General features: G+C 52.1%; 1 protein-coding gene across 9 annotated transcripts in view; it reads left to right on the top strand.

Moving 5' to 3' along the window:
- Nucleotides 1–16,050, top strand: part of PAX2 (paired box 2) — an 87,006-nt gene that overhangs the window by 49,157 nt on the left and 21,799 nt on the right. For all 9 annotated transcript variants that reach the window (XM_071748119.1, XM_071748120.1, XM_071748117.1 and 6 more), the window contains exons 6-7: nucleotides 13,297–13,472; nucleotides 15,170–15,296. In XM_071748119.1, the coding sequence (XP_071604220.1) occupies nucleotides 13,297–13,472; nucleotides 15,170–15,296 (303 nt within the window). The remainder of the gene's footprint in view (nucleotides 1–13,296; nucleotides 13,473–15,169; nucleotides 15,297–16,050) is intronic.

The following is a 16,050-nucleotide window of genomic DNA, read 5'->3' on the forward strand; positions in this document are numbered from 1 at the left end:
CTCCCTGGCTGTGCTGGTGCCTATCTCTGCATCTCCTTGCTGACTCTGGATGAGCTGTACCCTGTTTCTGCCTGCACTCAGCAAGGTGAAGGTTACACCTTTTCATGGCTGTAAGGAGTATGGGAGTCAGAGGGAGCACGGTGCTGGATCTGTGAGGATCCCGGGATAACGCAGTGCTTAACAGAACAGACTGAAGGAGGGCTCAGGAAGAGGTGGCAATGTGCAGGCAGGTGGTGTCTTTAGGGGATTGTTGGTGATGTGGCTGTGGGACATGAGGCTGGAGTGACAGTAGATCAGGGTGCCATGACAGCAGGAGATAGGGATGACCCTGTTTTGGGGTCAAGGAGCACAGCACTGAGACACGAGGGCAGTAGTGCTCTGGAATCCCGGTGACGTGGCACTGAGGCACACCAGGGATCAAGGTGACATGATGGTGATGATGATGATCCAGGCTGACCTATCAGAACAGGGAGGCTGGGAAACCTCCATCAAGAATAAGTTGAACGAGGAGAAAGGGAACAGGAGGAGCGGGGTGAGGAAGATCTGAGGCAACTCAGCGGAGCTGTGTGGGGGCTGCAGGAGCCAGGTGACAAACAGGGTGGGACAGACAGCATCCCCACCAGGGGATCAGTTGCATCCTGGTGTGAAGGGGCAGCCTGTTAGCAGAGCCTGTTTGCATCCCAGTGATGGAGAGCAGAGTGATGACACCAGGTGATGGACATCCCCTGTGACGGTAGCCATGGACCACGGGGACTGTGCGGGCAGGGGCACTATTCCCAGTTGCTGGAAAAACAAAGAACCTAACAGGCAGTAAAACAAAAACAAAGGAGACTTGGAAGCACCTGACAGCCCTAATTCATCACAGCCCAAGATTTTTTTTTCCCCCTCATGTTCCCATTATATTTGTTTGTAAAAGTGGAAATCAATTTTGAAGGTAATTTTCTGGAAAGAATGGAAGGGAGGTGGGAGGGTCGGATAAGGCAGAGATGGCAAGAGGAAAAAAAAAAAAAAATTTAGGCCAGGCACAGCCCAGGGGCAGCTCTTGGCAAGGTGAAAGAAAATTGCATATTCAATCTCCATCCATGAATCTCCCTTGCTGCTGCCCGCCTCCTGCTCGAAAACAATGAAGGCTTTCTCCCCTACGCTGCACAACGCCCGAGTATCAGCACTCACTTTAACTTCAGGGTCATTAATTCACCTGATTATTGCAGGAGAGGAGAGGCTTGCAGAGGCATCCGTTCTAAAAAGCCCTCCCTTAGCTCATCCTTTGATTAGTTTGGGGTGGGGGGAGCTGAGATAATGTGTAGCTTTGGAGCCAGGTTAAAATGGGAGGGGTTGAAGAGGGAGTGGAAGGAGGTAGAGGTGGAAAGGGAAAGATGTGGCCCGGCTTGTTGTGGAAGGGAGGGCCAGAAAGCAGTCATTCTTGCATCCCTCTGCTGTGGTGTTATTGCAAATTAAAAGTAGCATGTTCCACTCCGTAGCTATCCTTCAGGGAGGGGAGGGGCATGGGGATATGTCGGCATGGGGATGGGGGGATCTTATCATTGCTTCTTCAGCAGCCCGGCGTAGTGTCACCCTGTGAGGTGACATTTGAATTTACAATTCCGCTGAGAAAAGCCATTAATTCACAAATTAACATTTCTCCCTCTCTCTCTCTAGCTCTCTCTCTCTTCCCCTCTCTCTCTCTCTCACATGGATGTGCAAGCAATTGAAAAGACAAAAGAAATAGCCTTAAGGAAGAGACTTTACTGCTACTCTGTCTGTGCAGAGATTGCTACTACTGCTTCTAGATAGATAAACCAATTACCTGAGCTGCTCTGTTCATGGCAGCCTGCTATTACCTCCTTTTGTAGAGCTGACTCCATTGCTGGATTACACTGAGTGTATCTCATTAATGTAAACCAGCATGGTACTGGGCACTGTCCCTGACCCTTCTTGCTGGAGCCCATTGCTCCGAGGGGAAGAGAAAACTGGGAGAGGAGTCAAGAGCAGAGGTGATGGTAGGCACAGTGTACCTCCTAATGTGTAGGGTCACATGTGTAGGGTCTGAGAAACCTTCTCAGAATACCTGTCCTGAGCTAGGAGCAGGTGAGGGCTTGGCTGGGGTTTGTCCTGACCTCCTCTGAGTCCTGGTGAGCACTGAGAGTGCTGCACGAGAGGCCTGGTGTAGGCAACAGGTATGGGCAGCTCCCTGAAGCTCCACTCTCAGCATTGCCCTGGGTGTGCCCCAGGTGTAGAAATGTATAGGAACAGCAGGCAGGTGCAGAGCTGTGAGTATGAAAGCTGCATATACATTGCTATAGGCAGATGCAGCTGACTGCACCCAGGAGCTAAGTGACCCAGAGGGACACAACAAATCTCAGAATAAGGAGCAAAAATAAGCACTCTGGTTTATGGACTGAGAGGTCTCCACTGAAAGCCACTGGTGGAGATGCTCTTGTCAAAAGACAAATGCTTGGACACCACTTCCACACAGCCCCCAGTCACAGAATCACAGAACACACAAAATACACAACGTTATGGGTTGGAAGGGGCCTTGGAAGATGGAGTCCAGCCCCCAGTTTTCTCCCATTTCCCTTTTGCTGCTCTCTCCTGCCATTCTCCTCCTCAGGTGCTTACTCCTGCCATCCCTGCTGCTGCAGCTGCTGGGCCAGCACACGTGTAGAGCAGACAGGGGCACAGAGTGCACACTGATGTGACACACGTCTGTGACACCAGCAGCCTGCCCTGCACACTCACACCCCCCTACAGCCATGGCTTCTTGCCACCCCCCTGTTGAGGTCCTTTCTGTGAATCCCAGCACCTTCTGCAGACAGCCTCCCGGGCACAGACCCGGCTGCCTCTGTTGGGCAGAAAACCTCCCAGCATCCTGCCTGACACAGAGACTGGGCTGTTAGTCCTTGCTCACTGTGCATGCTGCCTACGTGGAACCAGACAGCAATGTCACCCACAGGTTTTTCACCCTGTGAGGGTGTGCTGGGCCCCGTGCAAGCCCTTCTCCTGGCTGCCATCAGAGGCAGATGCTCTCTGGGTAAAAGAAAACCAGATCAGAGCTGCCGCTTCTGGAAGCCCGGTCCCCACATCCTCAGCACTACTTTGGCTCCTTAAACCTTTCCTAAAACCTCAGCACCCTCTCCACAGAGCCTCCCTGGCAGCCCCTGTGCCCCGGGGAGCAGCATCCCGCAGCCGGAGCCGGGAGACGGATGGCGCTCGGCACCGCAGCAGTGCCAGTAATTCAAACCCTCCTGACCGAGCAGTGAACCCGAACCTGCTGACCTTGACAGCACCAGGCAGCCGCGGCTGCAGGAATCCCAACCTTCAGAGAGGAGGATGGCTCCTGCTCCCTCCCTCCCTGCCTCTCCTTTGCCCGCGGCTGCACGCCCCGCTCCCCTCTAAGCATCCTAGATGGAAATCCTCCCTCCAGAGAGGTGCCTTGTGCCAGAGGGAAACACTGAGCACCTTGTTCTCAGCCAGGGCCAGAGGGAAACCCCTCCTTCTCCCCCAGACGGGGGCTGCTGCTGCTTGGAAGGAAAGCAGGAGCTCTTTGCTTCCCTAAGTGATAGCATCAGATCCTGCAGCCTTGTTTCAGAGCATCCCGGGGGGAAGCAACAAGACCTCACCAAGTGATCAGTCCCTGAGAATTCCACCTGCACAGGTGAGGGGCAGGGAGGTGGTGAGAGTGGAGAGGGGCAAGAGAGAGAAGCAACAGTGTGCTTTGTTTTGCCCCAAGAACTTGCCTTAAAAAAACCCACAACACAGCCTGTGAACATTTTAAGACCCTTCCAGGGAATACTGGGTTTGCTCCAGCTAGCTCTGGGGCTGCCAAGCAAGACCTGAAATGAACAGCATTTTGGGTTGGCCTGCAGAGGCCAGGTTAAGCTCTAAGACCTTGCCCATGGAGCACAGTATGGCCTGAAAGCAGCAGATACAGATATTATCTATGGAGACACAGCAGGTCTGTCTGTCTGTCTGTCTCAATCCATAACTCTCTGAAGGTGATTTTCCCATGCATGGATCAGATAAAATAAGGGACACTCTGAAGAGGTGTCAAGTGCAATTCATGCTCATTTTAAGGCCCTTTAAACTGTCAGAGTTTTGCCAAGGGGCCTAAAAATAATGCCTTCTCCTCTGCATTTCCTTCATCCACACAAAAATCCTACTGCTTACATTCCTTCAGGGCCAAGGTCCTTCACCCTCTTCTTAGACAGGTCAACAGCTACAGGAAAACACACGGGAGCACAGTGCCACAACAGGAGCTGGGACATGGGTACCACTGTTCCCATTTGGATGTGATGTAGGTCATGGCATCTTTCTCTCACTGGCTCTGCCTTTGCTAGAGAGCTCAGAGGTGTTATTCTGCTTTTAAGCTAGGGGACCTGCATTGGAATAGGTTTGTAGGTGTCTGATGAATGCTGAATGAGGTGGTTATTGTGTATGAAATGCCCATGAAGTCTTAAGTGACATCAAGTCCTCTCTCAGATGCTTCAGCAAAGACTGCTCTACAGGTCAGGTACATTTCCATGTCTGGTTTCCTGAACGAGCTATTGGGTTTTGGTTTGGCTTTTGGTGTCTAGTGTGGGATGAGATGGGCCTCAAACACAAGAGTTGTCCTTGCAAACAGATCAGAACTATCCTACGGTTTGGAACAACTTTACTAAATCCCAGCAAATTAAAAAATATCCCACAAACTAATCCTCAAAGATACTTACGGCTTTTCTCTGCACAGCACTCTTTTCACTCTTGTATGTGAAAATTATTGCTGCCTATGGCTGGCCCCCCTCTAGTTTGGGGACTACTTCTTGCAGTTTGGGAAATATCTCTGACATACAATTTACAGAGGTCATATCAGCTTAGGATCCTTCATGGATCAGTATGGGCCCCAACACGAGTTCATGCAGAAAGATTCCAAATGACTCTACTAGCAATTTACGGTTATTACAAGCACAAGCATTCAAAAAAAGAGTTTGCATGGGGACAGTCCAAGCAGATTGCAGCATATCACAAGGCTGTAGCTCTTTCATTGCACAGCATTTTGCAATTACCAGCCCTGTATAATACATCGTTTATTAACCTTCCCATTCTGGAGATCTCATTTACTACTGAAATGTGGCTGACTCTTGGGTGGACCATAGCAGATGTTGAACAATTCAGAGCATCAACAGTGAAATTTTGCTGTGCCATGTTCAAAGGAAACCACAAGAGAGTTAAGATACGCTGTGGGTAATCACTCAGGCTGGATTTTGTTCAGGACAGCCAGGTTAATGTCTGTACTCTTGCAAAAAATGCCATGGGAATTTTAATGACTCTGAGTGATTGGAGCCTTTGTTTTATGGCACGTCAAAAAATGGCAGCTCTAAAAACACTCTGCTTGAGCACTGGTTTAGTGCTGACTCAGAAGAGCTTCCAATAACATGATTCACCAGCACCTGGCTCAGGGGCAGGCACAGCCTTTGCCAGGTTAAGGTAGAGGCCTGCATCAGGGGAAAGCAAGGTGGAATGAAAGGGAGGAAGAGTTTAGAAGAAGACAAATAGAAGGAAAGGAGGTGTCAGGAGGCATGTTGCTGGGGGATCAAGCCCATGGAGCACAGCAGACTAAAGAGGAATTAATATTTTCTAGGCTGTGTATTAGAGGTGTCCATGGCCCGATCCAGACCTGCTGAGCCCCAGTGCTGGTGGCCTCTCAGGTGCCAGATTGCTCCTCTGGAATCTCAGGGTTGTAGGTAGATGGGGACAGCCAGCTCTCTTCTCCCTCCCCTGTCACCAGCAGTCCTGATAGCAATGTTGATTTGCATGTCAGGCAAAGCACTGCTTGAGAAAAAAAAAAACCCTCTGAGTGTGGCAGTGTCAGCGCTCGCTGTTGTTCGACAGTGTAAAATTAAATTAATAAAGCCCCCAACACAGGAAAACATAACAGGAAATTAATGGCCTTTACTGTCGCTCTGATGCAGTCATTTGCAACCCTGCTTTCCGCACCAAAGACTTCATAAATGCAAGCAGTTTCTCTAAACAAGCATAGTTAGGGCTGCATGCGATGTAATTTTTTCCGTGGCTTCTGTCCTTTGGAGCTAACAAAAGCCACCCTTTTTTGTGTGCTCACCAAGGGGGATCCTGCCAAGAAGTAGCTCCCCAACAAGCGGGCTCGGGAAGATGAGAGGAGGGAGCTAAGTCGTGCTAATGATTCCAAGAACATCTTCTGCCCTGGCAGGAGGAGCAGCACAGCTCCCATGCCCTGATCTCCCCAAGGGCATCACCACAGCACCAGGCAGGATAACCCTGCTGAGAGCTTCCAGGATGTATAAATCCCTATAACCAGTCAGGGCAGGAGACTGACAGCTTTACACTAACCAGAGGATCAGGCACTGCTGGTCCTCAGCCAGCATAACCAAGATGAGGGTGCTGGGGGCAGCTGCACTTCTCTCTGGCTACAGGCAAGCCAGTAAGAGATGCTGGGACCACACTCTGCCCCTCAGCACAGTGCTATAAATCCCCAGTGCTGAGGTCAGGGAGCTTTACAGAGACTGAGAGCAGAATATGTCCCCTCACCTCCAGCTTTCCCAAAGGTCACCAAGCTGCAGTGGTGCTGGCAGAGGAGCTGTCCCATGCCTCACCCCTGCTCCCACAAGGCTGTTAGCACATGTCTGGAGAGGCCTTTGCTGGTGTGCTCAGCAAGGCTGGACCTGCTCACTACCACTGCCTAAAGCACAAACCTAAGGCTGTGCTGACTGAGTTTCCCAGGTGCTCTGGGCTGACTCTGCAATCACACACTTAGATGCAGGAGTAAACACGTATGATTTTCATACACACACACACACACACACTGGCTTCCCTAAATGCCCATCTGCATGCTCCCGTGATAATCCGAGACAGATCTGAGTACACACTTCATTACACATTTGCACACACAATTCGTTTCATTTACATTCTCATTGAGCATTGCCATTTTGCTGATGTAAGCCCTGAGTTCAGGCTGCCCTGCCTGGCCCTGCCATGCACAGCCCCGAGACCCCCGCTGACAGCCACCAGCACACACCCCACTCTTCCTTCACCAAGCACCTTCCTTACCCACCACTTCCTCCTCTGAGCTGTACCTTCATTTCAAAACAGGTTATCCCTTTGTTTCTCAGCCTTTCTGCTCAGAGCCTGAGCATGTGAGTAGCAAGTACACACTGTTTACGTATGGCTGACACGCTTAACTTACACAGAGCCACATGGACCAGCACGGCACCACCAATTTGTGTGCTCAGATTTAGGTTCTGGGGGTTTCCTTGGGGCAAATGGACACAGGAATCTGAACAGCAGCAGAGTCCACGAAGGCCGAAACGCTGCCTTGAGGGGATGTTGCTCCAGCACTCACCTGCCCCTAGCCCTGCTTCTGCAAGAGGCTGCACATCACCTGAGCTTGTGTCCTCTCTTCTCCCACAGTGCAGCCCCCTGATAATGTTCCTTCTCTTGGCACTGCTGAAACCTTGCAGCCCCTTCCCTGCTCTGCTGTCTCTATCCCAGACTCACTCGGGGTCCTTCCCACCTGAACTTGAGGCTCATCCTTCTCCATACTGGTTATCACCATCACAGCTCTGATGGTTGTGGTGACAGCACTACCACAGGCTGCAGCAGAGAGCTGACCCATCTGGAGACCATCCCTTCCTCCCTGCTGCCCAAAAGGCTGCAGAAATTCTTCTGGAAGGAAATGTAAACGGAGTTTTACAGCCTTCCTTTTCCAAACCCGACTGAGTAGGAAGTCACAGAAAGCGGACAGACTGCCAGACGAGTGCTGCCTGTCCCTGCCCTCATCCCGGCCACGGGGAGCACAGTTACTTTAATCATCACTGAGCTTGTTTAGAATTGTGAGAACGTGTGAGCCGCTCCCCGCCGCTCATCTCTGCCCTCCCCGGAGGTCGGCGGGGGGGCTGCCATCCCTGGGGCAGGAGCTCCATGCCAGGCTCTGAGGCTCCTTCCCTGAATGACAAGGGTTGGCTATCGATCGGGTGCCGAGCCGGGCCCAGCCGATGGAAGGTAATTAATGACTCCATTTGCCTCAGTCCCGGGGAGAACAATTGAGTCTGAAACGGCAACACCGGGGAGTGCGGGGAGCGGCCCCCGGGGAGCTGCCTGACACGCACGGGCTGTGCGGGGACACGGAGCCCCTCGGGGGGGAAGAGAAGGGACAGGGGCCACGGGGCTGTCCTCACACAAAGGGTGAGCTGGGGAAGGGCAGCACAGAGCCCCGGGGTGCGGGGAGCAGGGCAGTGACGAGGACAGGCTGCGGGAGAGCAGAGGGATGGAGCCGGGGGACGGCACCGCGGCAGCCGCTGCATCAGACGGATGCGTTTCCTTGGGAGGCTCTGACAATTAGATGGGTTCTGCTGTGTCACCTGGCTGGCACTTCTCATGCCGGTCACATTCCCCTTTATTATGACTGTGGTTTATATCAGCATTGCTGTAAGTCCCCAGCTGAGATCGGGGCGCCAGGAGGCAGCAGGCAGACACGCCACGGAGGGGGCAACAAGCCCCTGCTCCCCAAAAGGACCCTGTCCCCATGTGTTTGTGGCAGCTGCACAGCTTCTCCTGACCCCCCTGTGCCACAAAACGTTCCCGTGACACAAAAGTCTTCCCATGTCAGCAAGGCTTCCAAATGGACTTGGCAGTGCTGGGTTAATGGTTGGACTTGATGATCTCAAAGGTCTTTCCCAGCCAAAACAACTCCACAATTCTATCATTCTACGAATTATTTATTGAGATGGCCACATCCCAGCCTGAGCAAGGGTGCTCTCTGTCACCTGTAGCCGGGGAAGTAACTCTGTTATGCTGCTCTGTTCTCCTTGTACATTACGGCTTCTTCGTGGCCTCCAGACCCAGGAACATCTCTCTCCTCTGGAGCTCTTTAGTGGCCATATTCCCTGTGTTGGATGTAGCTGAGGTTGTTCCTGTGTCCTCTGGCTCAGGATTTCCATGTTATCTGTCAGGACACCTCTGTGACACCCATGGAGCATTTCTGTGCCTCGTGTCGAGGGCTGATGCTGAACACTGGCTGTGCACACTCCCCTGGCAGTCCCTCGGGGGGAGAGGTGCTTCTGGTCACACACACAGGGCCAGTTCTGATCACACTGACAGCAGCTACGTGCTCTTGTGAGGGATGCTGTGACCAAGGCCATCATTCACCTCCCCAGCTGTTTGAGGTCCTCCTGATTTAAGAGAGAGGTGTCCCTGTGTCACAGTGCCACAGAACGTTCCTGGTGCTGTGACCCAGGTGGCAGCCGCAGACTCCTCCAGCAGCTGAAGCCTTGCTCCACCACAGCTCCCCTCTCCAAGAGCTGATTTCTTGGCAAATCCCTGAAGTTTTTACTCCCACAGAGCTGTTCCTCATGGGATACTCCAGCCTTTCCCAACAAGCCCTCCCTTTGCTCTCACTTTTGATGGACCCCATCTCTTCCCCGAAGTCCTTTCTGCCTCTTGCTGCCACATTTGCTCATCCCCAGCCCACTGTCAGCTCCCATAATTTGTGTATTACGGTATTTGAGGCTCCTCCTGATAGTCCAGCTGACAGAGTCATATCCTGAGATGAGAACTGCAACTTTGATTTAAAACCAGAGATAAGTGGCTGTCCCTTGCAGTTTCAGGGAAAAAAATGAAAACGCATCCTCTGTAGGTTTTGACACCAGAAAACAAACACAGGGGATTTACAGTCCTTTGGTTTTGAGGAAAATATAATGATCTGTGACTGTGAATGTCTCAGTGTTAGCAACACAGGGCATACAAATCTCTCTTTCAAGACCATCTCTATGATACTTTCTCCTCTTCATAAGTAAAATCCATATGCACAGCTCACACTATTGCTCTGAGAAGGTTGGGATTTGTGTGCCCTCCCATTATTAAGTCAAAGAGTACTGCAAGCTGCTTAGGTGAGGTTCACCTCGAGACCTCTGTTCACCTCCCACAGTCCTCTGTCAAAACTTCCTTGTCTTCTGTAGATCTTAAAGCCTAAGCCATGGCAGAGTGCCCCTGCCTCCCCGTGTCCAGAACTCCCACCTGAACTACAGCATCTCCTTTCTTCTTACAACTCTTCCACCTCTCCCTACCTGTTTGTTTGCTTTGGTCATTATGATTTCTTATCTAATCCCATTCCTTCCCTTCCTCCTCCCTTCATGCTTTGCTTCCATTTCCCACTGACTGTACCAGCCCAGGTCCCGAGCTCCCCAAATACACACACATGCACACACACACACACACACACCCCTGACACAAATAAATAAATAAATAAAAAGGTCAGTGAGCAGAGCAGCAATAACCCCTAAAACAGTACTATCAGAGGGACATGATTGATCAATTGAATTCCATAGCGGCTGAAAAATGTGGGATTAAGTAGTGTATTATACGCACAATGAGTTGAGGCATGATGTTCATTTCAAGTTCATTTCGCCAGCCCTCTGCCACCAGATCAGGCAATCAATAGGGGCAGCAGATATCATATATCACCTCTCCCGGTGCTAGGGAGAGAGCACCATAATCTCTCGCAAATTTAGAGTGACAGATTTGTCAAGATCTGAAGGGCCCCTGAATAAATGAAGGAAAAGAGGCTCCTGCAGCAGCTGGGGGAAGCTGTGGTTTCAGCTCCTCCACACAAAGGCTCTGCACAGGGCTCTGCTGCCAGAGGGGAGCTGCAGATCCCCCAGCACCAACCTGTGTCACCACCCAGGGACACTCCCTGCAGGGAAAATCCGGGGAAAATCCGGTCTGATGGCAGGCAGTGGAAGTTGTACCGCCCGTGTGAACACCCACACCAGGCACAGCCAGGGCTGACAGCTGGGAAATGGAGCACAGCCCAAGGCGGGGATGCAGCAGAGGAGCTGCTCGGGCAGGGATGGGGGTGCAGAACCCCCAGAATAACCATCTGCAGCAAAAACACCCCTGTGCTCCAGCACCACTGCAAAATTCCTCAAAGGCAAACAGCTTCACGGGCTGCAGGCAGGCTGAGACAAGAACTGATACAGAAACACACCTTTTCTTTTTTTTTGAAGCCTGGACCCAAGACTTTTGTGCCAGCTTTCTGCAGGGAGGACCTCGTTTCCCTGAAAGCCACCTCCTGCAATAACAGCCCAGTCCATCAGAAACAGGCAGACCACTGACACACACACACACATTGCAGTCCACCAAGCCCAGGCTTTGCTTTGTTTCCCCTTAGTCAAACCTGTGATGAACTCCAGCTTTTGGGAACCTGAGAATTTTCCCTTGTGTGAACAAGCCCGAGGAGAGGAGAAAATGCCAGGGATCAGTGCCAGTGAACAGCTCTGCTCTGGCTAGTGGTGGAAAAGAGAGTGAGAAAAGGGGCTGCAGGAGGGAAGGCTGCTGGCTGGGACAAATCAATATGTAATATTTTCTATGGTCTTGTGAGTGGTACTGTACTACGTTACTGTATATAATGTACTATTGATTATATCATATCGTATAATCACCTATAAACGGATATACCTCATAGCCAGAAGGCAGCAGGCTCACTTTTAACTCTGGGCCACCACTTGGGTATTAACTGTGCCAGGAAAATACCCATCTTGGCACCACCCAGGAGCCCAAAGATGAAGCAGTGGAGTGGCATGGTGCTGCCCCTGGGAGCACCTCTGCCCACGAGGAGGGAAAAGGGCTATGGAGATCCCACAACCAATTTCCTGACAGAGAGCCAAGGTTTGCCAGACTGGAAGCCACCAAGAGAGCCTGAAGTATGAGGAATAACTCTGAGTGAAAAAGCTGGGAGGTAATAACAGTGTGAGAGAACCTGATCTGAGGTTAGACAGGGTGCTGAGACCATTGGGCTAGTGGCCTCAGGAGCACAGTGGGAAGGGATTCAGCACGGGGGACATGAAGGTGCATCAGCAGGGATGAGACAGGGGATTACAGCTAGTGTCACCAAAGTTAGGCTGAGAGGTGACAGCAGAAAGATACTCAGCACAGTTGGAGAAGATTATAATGAGCAGCCCTGCCTCTGATGAGATGAGGGATTATGACAAAGGGAGATTCACTTCAGCTGGGACAGGAGGTTATAACAGAGAGACTCACCTTGGATGTGACAGATGCTAATAGTAGGAGACTCACTCAATTCAGATAAAAAGGGGTTATAACCGAGATAAATGCACCTCATTTGAGTAGGGGGATAACAGGGGGGGAAAAAAAAAAGCCCAAACAGGTGGGTGATAAGATGGTTTATCACACAGAAAGATTCACTCTGGATGGGGCAGGGCATTAATAATGGACTCACCCAGGAGGGCCAGTGGGCTGTAGGAGATGTGGGATGGCACAAGGCAGATAGAGACACCCAGAACATGGCTGGAGGCACCACGGTGAGATTGGGCTGTGTCAGAGGGCTGCCACGGGGACAGGGATGCACTTCTGGTGATGCTTCTGCCAAAACAAGGCTTTTTCTCCTAGTCAGAACAAAGGAATACCAGGAAGACTGATGCCCACCGAGTAGGACTCGGGTTTGTAATACAATAATTCATTGTGGATAGGAAGGGGGGGCCAACACAGATAAAGATTCATCTCATTTTGGAGGGAGTTTTATAACAGAGATATAGATTGCGATAAATCAGGAGCTCCACATGGATGAACGGAATGGGGATTGTAACAGAAACCAACGCATGTTGGATGGGACAGAAAATCCACAGGGAGAGACTTGGCTCTGGCAAAACATGGAGTCAGAAACGGGGTCATTCCTGTTGTCTGAGGGGGATGAAGGACTCATCTGTGGTACAACAGGACAAGATCAGATGAGAAGGAAATTGTAACTTAAGAGACATAACTTCTATTGGGGCAGGGGAGCTACACCAGAGACTGACTCCCTTCCAAGCTGTAAGAGAGCCCTTTCTCCATGCCAGGCTTCCCCAGCCCTCCCCAGTGCAGGTCCATCCTCTGCCCTCTGCTTTCCCTGCCTCTCCAGAAGCCTCCCAGCGATGCTAATCGCTCTGCTTTGCTCCCATTTTATGCTCAGCAATGGAGATTTGGCAATTTTTAACACTGAAAATCAGCGGAACCGAAACTCATCTCTGAGCCAAGCCCCATTCTCCACAGCCTCACTCACCCTGGGGCAGGAGGGTCCCGTGGAGCCCATGGGAGCAGCCTGGCCACCCCAGCAGGGAGAAGGGGGCTTCCCCCAGACCCCTGCAGCCTCCCCATCCCACGGGAGGGGCTGAGCTCCCAGGGTGGAGGCAGAGGGCTCTGCTCATTCCCCCTCTTTCCTTGTCCCGCATCCTTTGCTGATCTGAGCCAGGGTGGTGCTAACTCCCTGTTTTCTCTGTCTGTGCCCTGCAGATGTATCCGAGGGCTCAGTTCCCAACGGAGATTCCCAGAGCAGCGTGGACAGTTTGCGGAAGCACCTTCGTGGGGACACTTTCACCCAGCAGCAGCTGGAGGCTTTAGATCGAGTTTTTGAGCGTCCTTCTTACCCCGACGTCTTTCAGACATCAGAGCACATCAAATCTGAGCAGGTGAGGGTCCGGCCTGGCACCGGGGACCCGCAGGCACCCATACATAGGATGATGGCAGGGAGACTCCCTGGATGAAACCCCTCTCCCCCTCCTGCCCCTGTCACTGCCCATACATCACCCCGGGGTTTTGCGGCACTGTCTGCTTGACAACGCACTCCAGCTCTGCCTCCTCTCCTGAGCTTGCTGAGTACTGCTCTCCCTAAATCCCCCCCTCTGCACACACCCCTGCAGGCTGGGGGTCAGGATTTTGGCACCAGCACCCAGCACACCGGGCAGGTTCTCAGCCAGGCAGAGCTGCACTCAGATCACACCCGTGGTCAGCGAGACGGGGATGGCCTTGGACGGAGAATTTTCCTCCGTGGCCTGGAGCTGAGACTTTACTCCCATCTCCAACCTAGTTTTCTGCACTTCTGCAGCCCTGGCCCCCCTTTCCCTGACTCCCCCACTCCCCTGGCCTTTTATCCCAAAAGCTGTTTGTCTTAATAAAATGAAAATCAAAAGTCTTTTTAAACCGCCCCAAGCCATAAACCAACAAAGGAAGAGAAGGAGAGGCTGGCTGTGGACTCCCTTCATCCCAGAGTCCCTGGGTTTATTACAATGAATAACCTTTATTTACTTTCATTAGACTATTAAGCACCAGCACAGTCATTTTTCCCCCTGAAACTCTGAGCAGGGCCCATAAAGCAAATCCGAAGCCTAATTGAGTTCATTTTAATTTCTCTCCGATCACAGCGAATTACTCTGGTGATAAATCAGGGGGCAGGCTCACCCCCAGTAGAAGGCCTAATTTGCAGCTAATTACAAAACTGATTTCTACAGGAAGATCAATACGAGAAGGGATTGGAAATGACTAGGCAGTCCTAGGCAAGCAGGGACAGGGGCAGGGAGGGGGCAGCGAGCAGGGAGCCCGCTGGAGGAGGGGGAGACGTGGGGAGGGGGCTGGGGAAGCACATGGAAAAAAACAGAGCAGAAAGAGCAGAAAATCAGTTTTAATTTAACCTAATATTAATCAGAGCAACTTTTCCTGCCGTTTTGTAGCCTTCCCGGTTTCTCCAGCTCCCGCGTCTGGTCCGGAGGCTACCACAATAAAAAGGCAATTACCAGAGCCTCTCAGACAGGACACCCTTTCAGATTCAATGGCTCTCCCCCTCCCACCCTTCTGTTAGCCATGTGGCTCCCCCCTCCCCAATTTCATACCCCAATGCACAGAGTGACAGAGGCAGGGGATGAGGCTCCTTTGTTTGTTTTTAAAGAGCTAGGACAGAGGTGAGGGCAAGGGAGGGAGGGAGCAGCGGGCCAGCACGGGCTGCTGGCTGGCTACAGCCCACCCGGCTCAGCCATGGCACGGCAGCCCCCTGCCCCAGCTGTCCTTGTCACCAGGGCAAACGCCTCCCGCCTCCCCGCAGCCAAGAGGAGGGGACGTGGGTCCCCCCCTTCCCTCTCCCCTGGGGGGGCACAGGCTGAGGGAAGGCTCAGCCCTACCCCGGGGAGCGGGACACAGCCCACCCCAGCCCCACGCCTGGCAGGGGTGGGACAGCTAGGGACACCCCTGCACCCCTCTTGTCACTTCATCCTCTCCCTTTCCTCCTCCTCTGCCATCTGTGCAGGGGTTTGCATCCCTCCTCTTCCTCCCTCCCATCTGCACACCCTTCTCCAGGCACATCAATAGCGAGCTGTCTTTCTCCTCTCTTCCCCAGGGAAATGAGTACTCCCTCCCAGCTCTGACCCCTGGGCTCGATGAAGTCAAATCAAGTCTATCCACCTCTGCTAACCCAGACCTGGGGACAAATGTGTCAGGACCCCAGACGTACCCCGTGGTGACCGGTAAGCTGCTTGACCAACCAGTAGAACCAAGCTTTTTATTTATTTCCCTCATCACCATTAGCTTCTGCTTTTTCTGCTAATGCAAGAAATCCCTCTGTGGCAAACATGGAGAGAGAGAGAGAGAGAGAGAGAGAGAGAGAGAAAGACTGTGGAGGATGTAAGGGCTCAAGGGAAGTGTGAAACGGAAGAGTACTGGCAGGTTTGGGTACACGTAGAGGTGCCCAGGTGGCAAAGAGGTGCCAGACAGGCAAACCCAGGTGTGAATCCAGAACTCGTGTGCCCAGCACAGGGATGGCTGGTGGTGAGGGACAGTTGTGTCCAAACACCCACTGCTGTTTTCTCTCCTTTGTGTCTGAGAACAAGGGGGCTGTGGCTTATGCATGATCTGCACTTGGTTTTCGTGGGGAGATACAATAACTGAACGGTTTCTACAGCAGCTGCTCCACAGAAACTTCTTTTTTTTGCTGGTGGCACATGCAGAACCTGAGCAGCCCAGGGCTGTGCTGGGGCCACGGGCCACACCATCCCAATGCCTGCCTTGTGCATGGCCTGAGGTTTGCACAATGCCACGCAGAACCACGGGGAGCTCAACTGCATATTTAGGGAGTGCCCAGAATGTGTGACATCCCCAGACTCTGTCACTGCTACCAGACTTGATCCAGCAGCCTTGTACCTGTGCAGTTTCTCAGCCAACCAGAAAAAAAAAAAAAAAAAAGGCTCAGTTGTGTCAAAATTGTTCCAGCTTTCTCTGTAG

Source organism: Heliangelus exortis, chromosome 7 (assembly GCF_036169615.1).
Source record: "Heliangelus exortis chromosome 7, bHelExo1.hap1, whole genome shotgun sequence".
Classification (NCBI taxonomy): Eukaryota; Metazoa; Chordata; class Aves; order Apodiformes; family Trochilidae; genus Heliangelus; species Heliangelus exortis.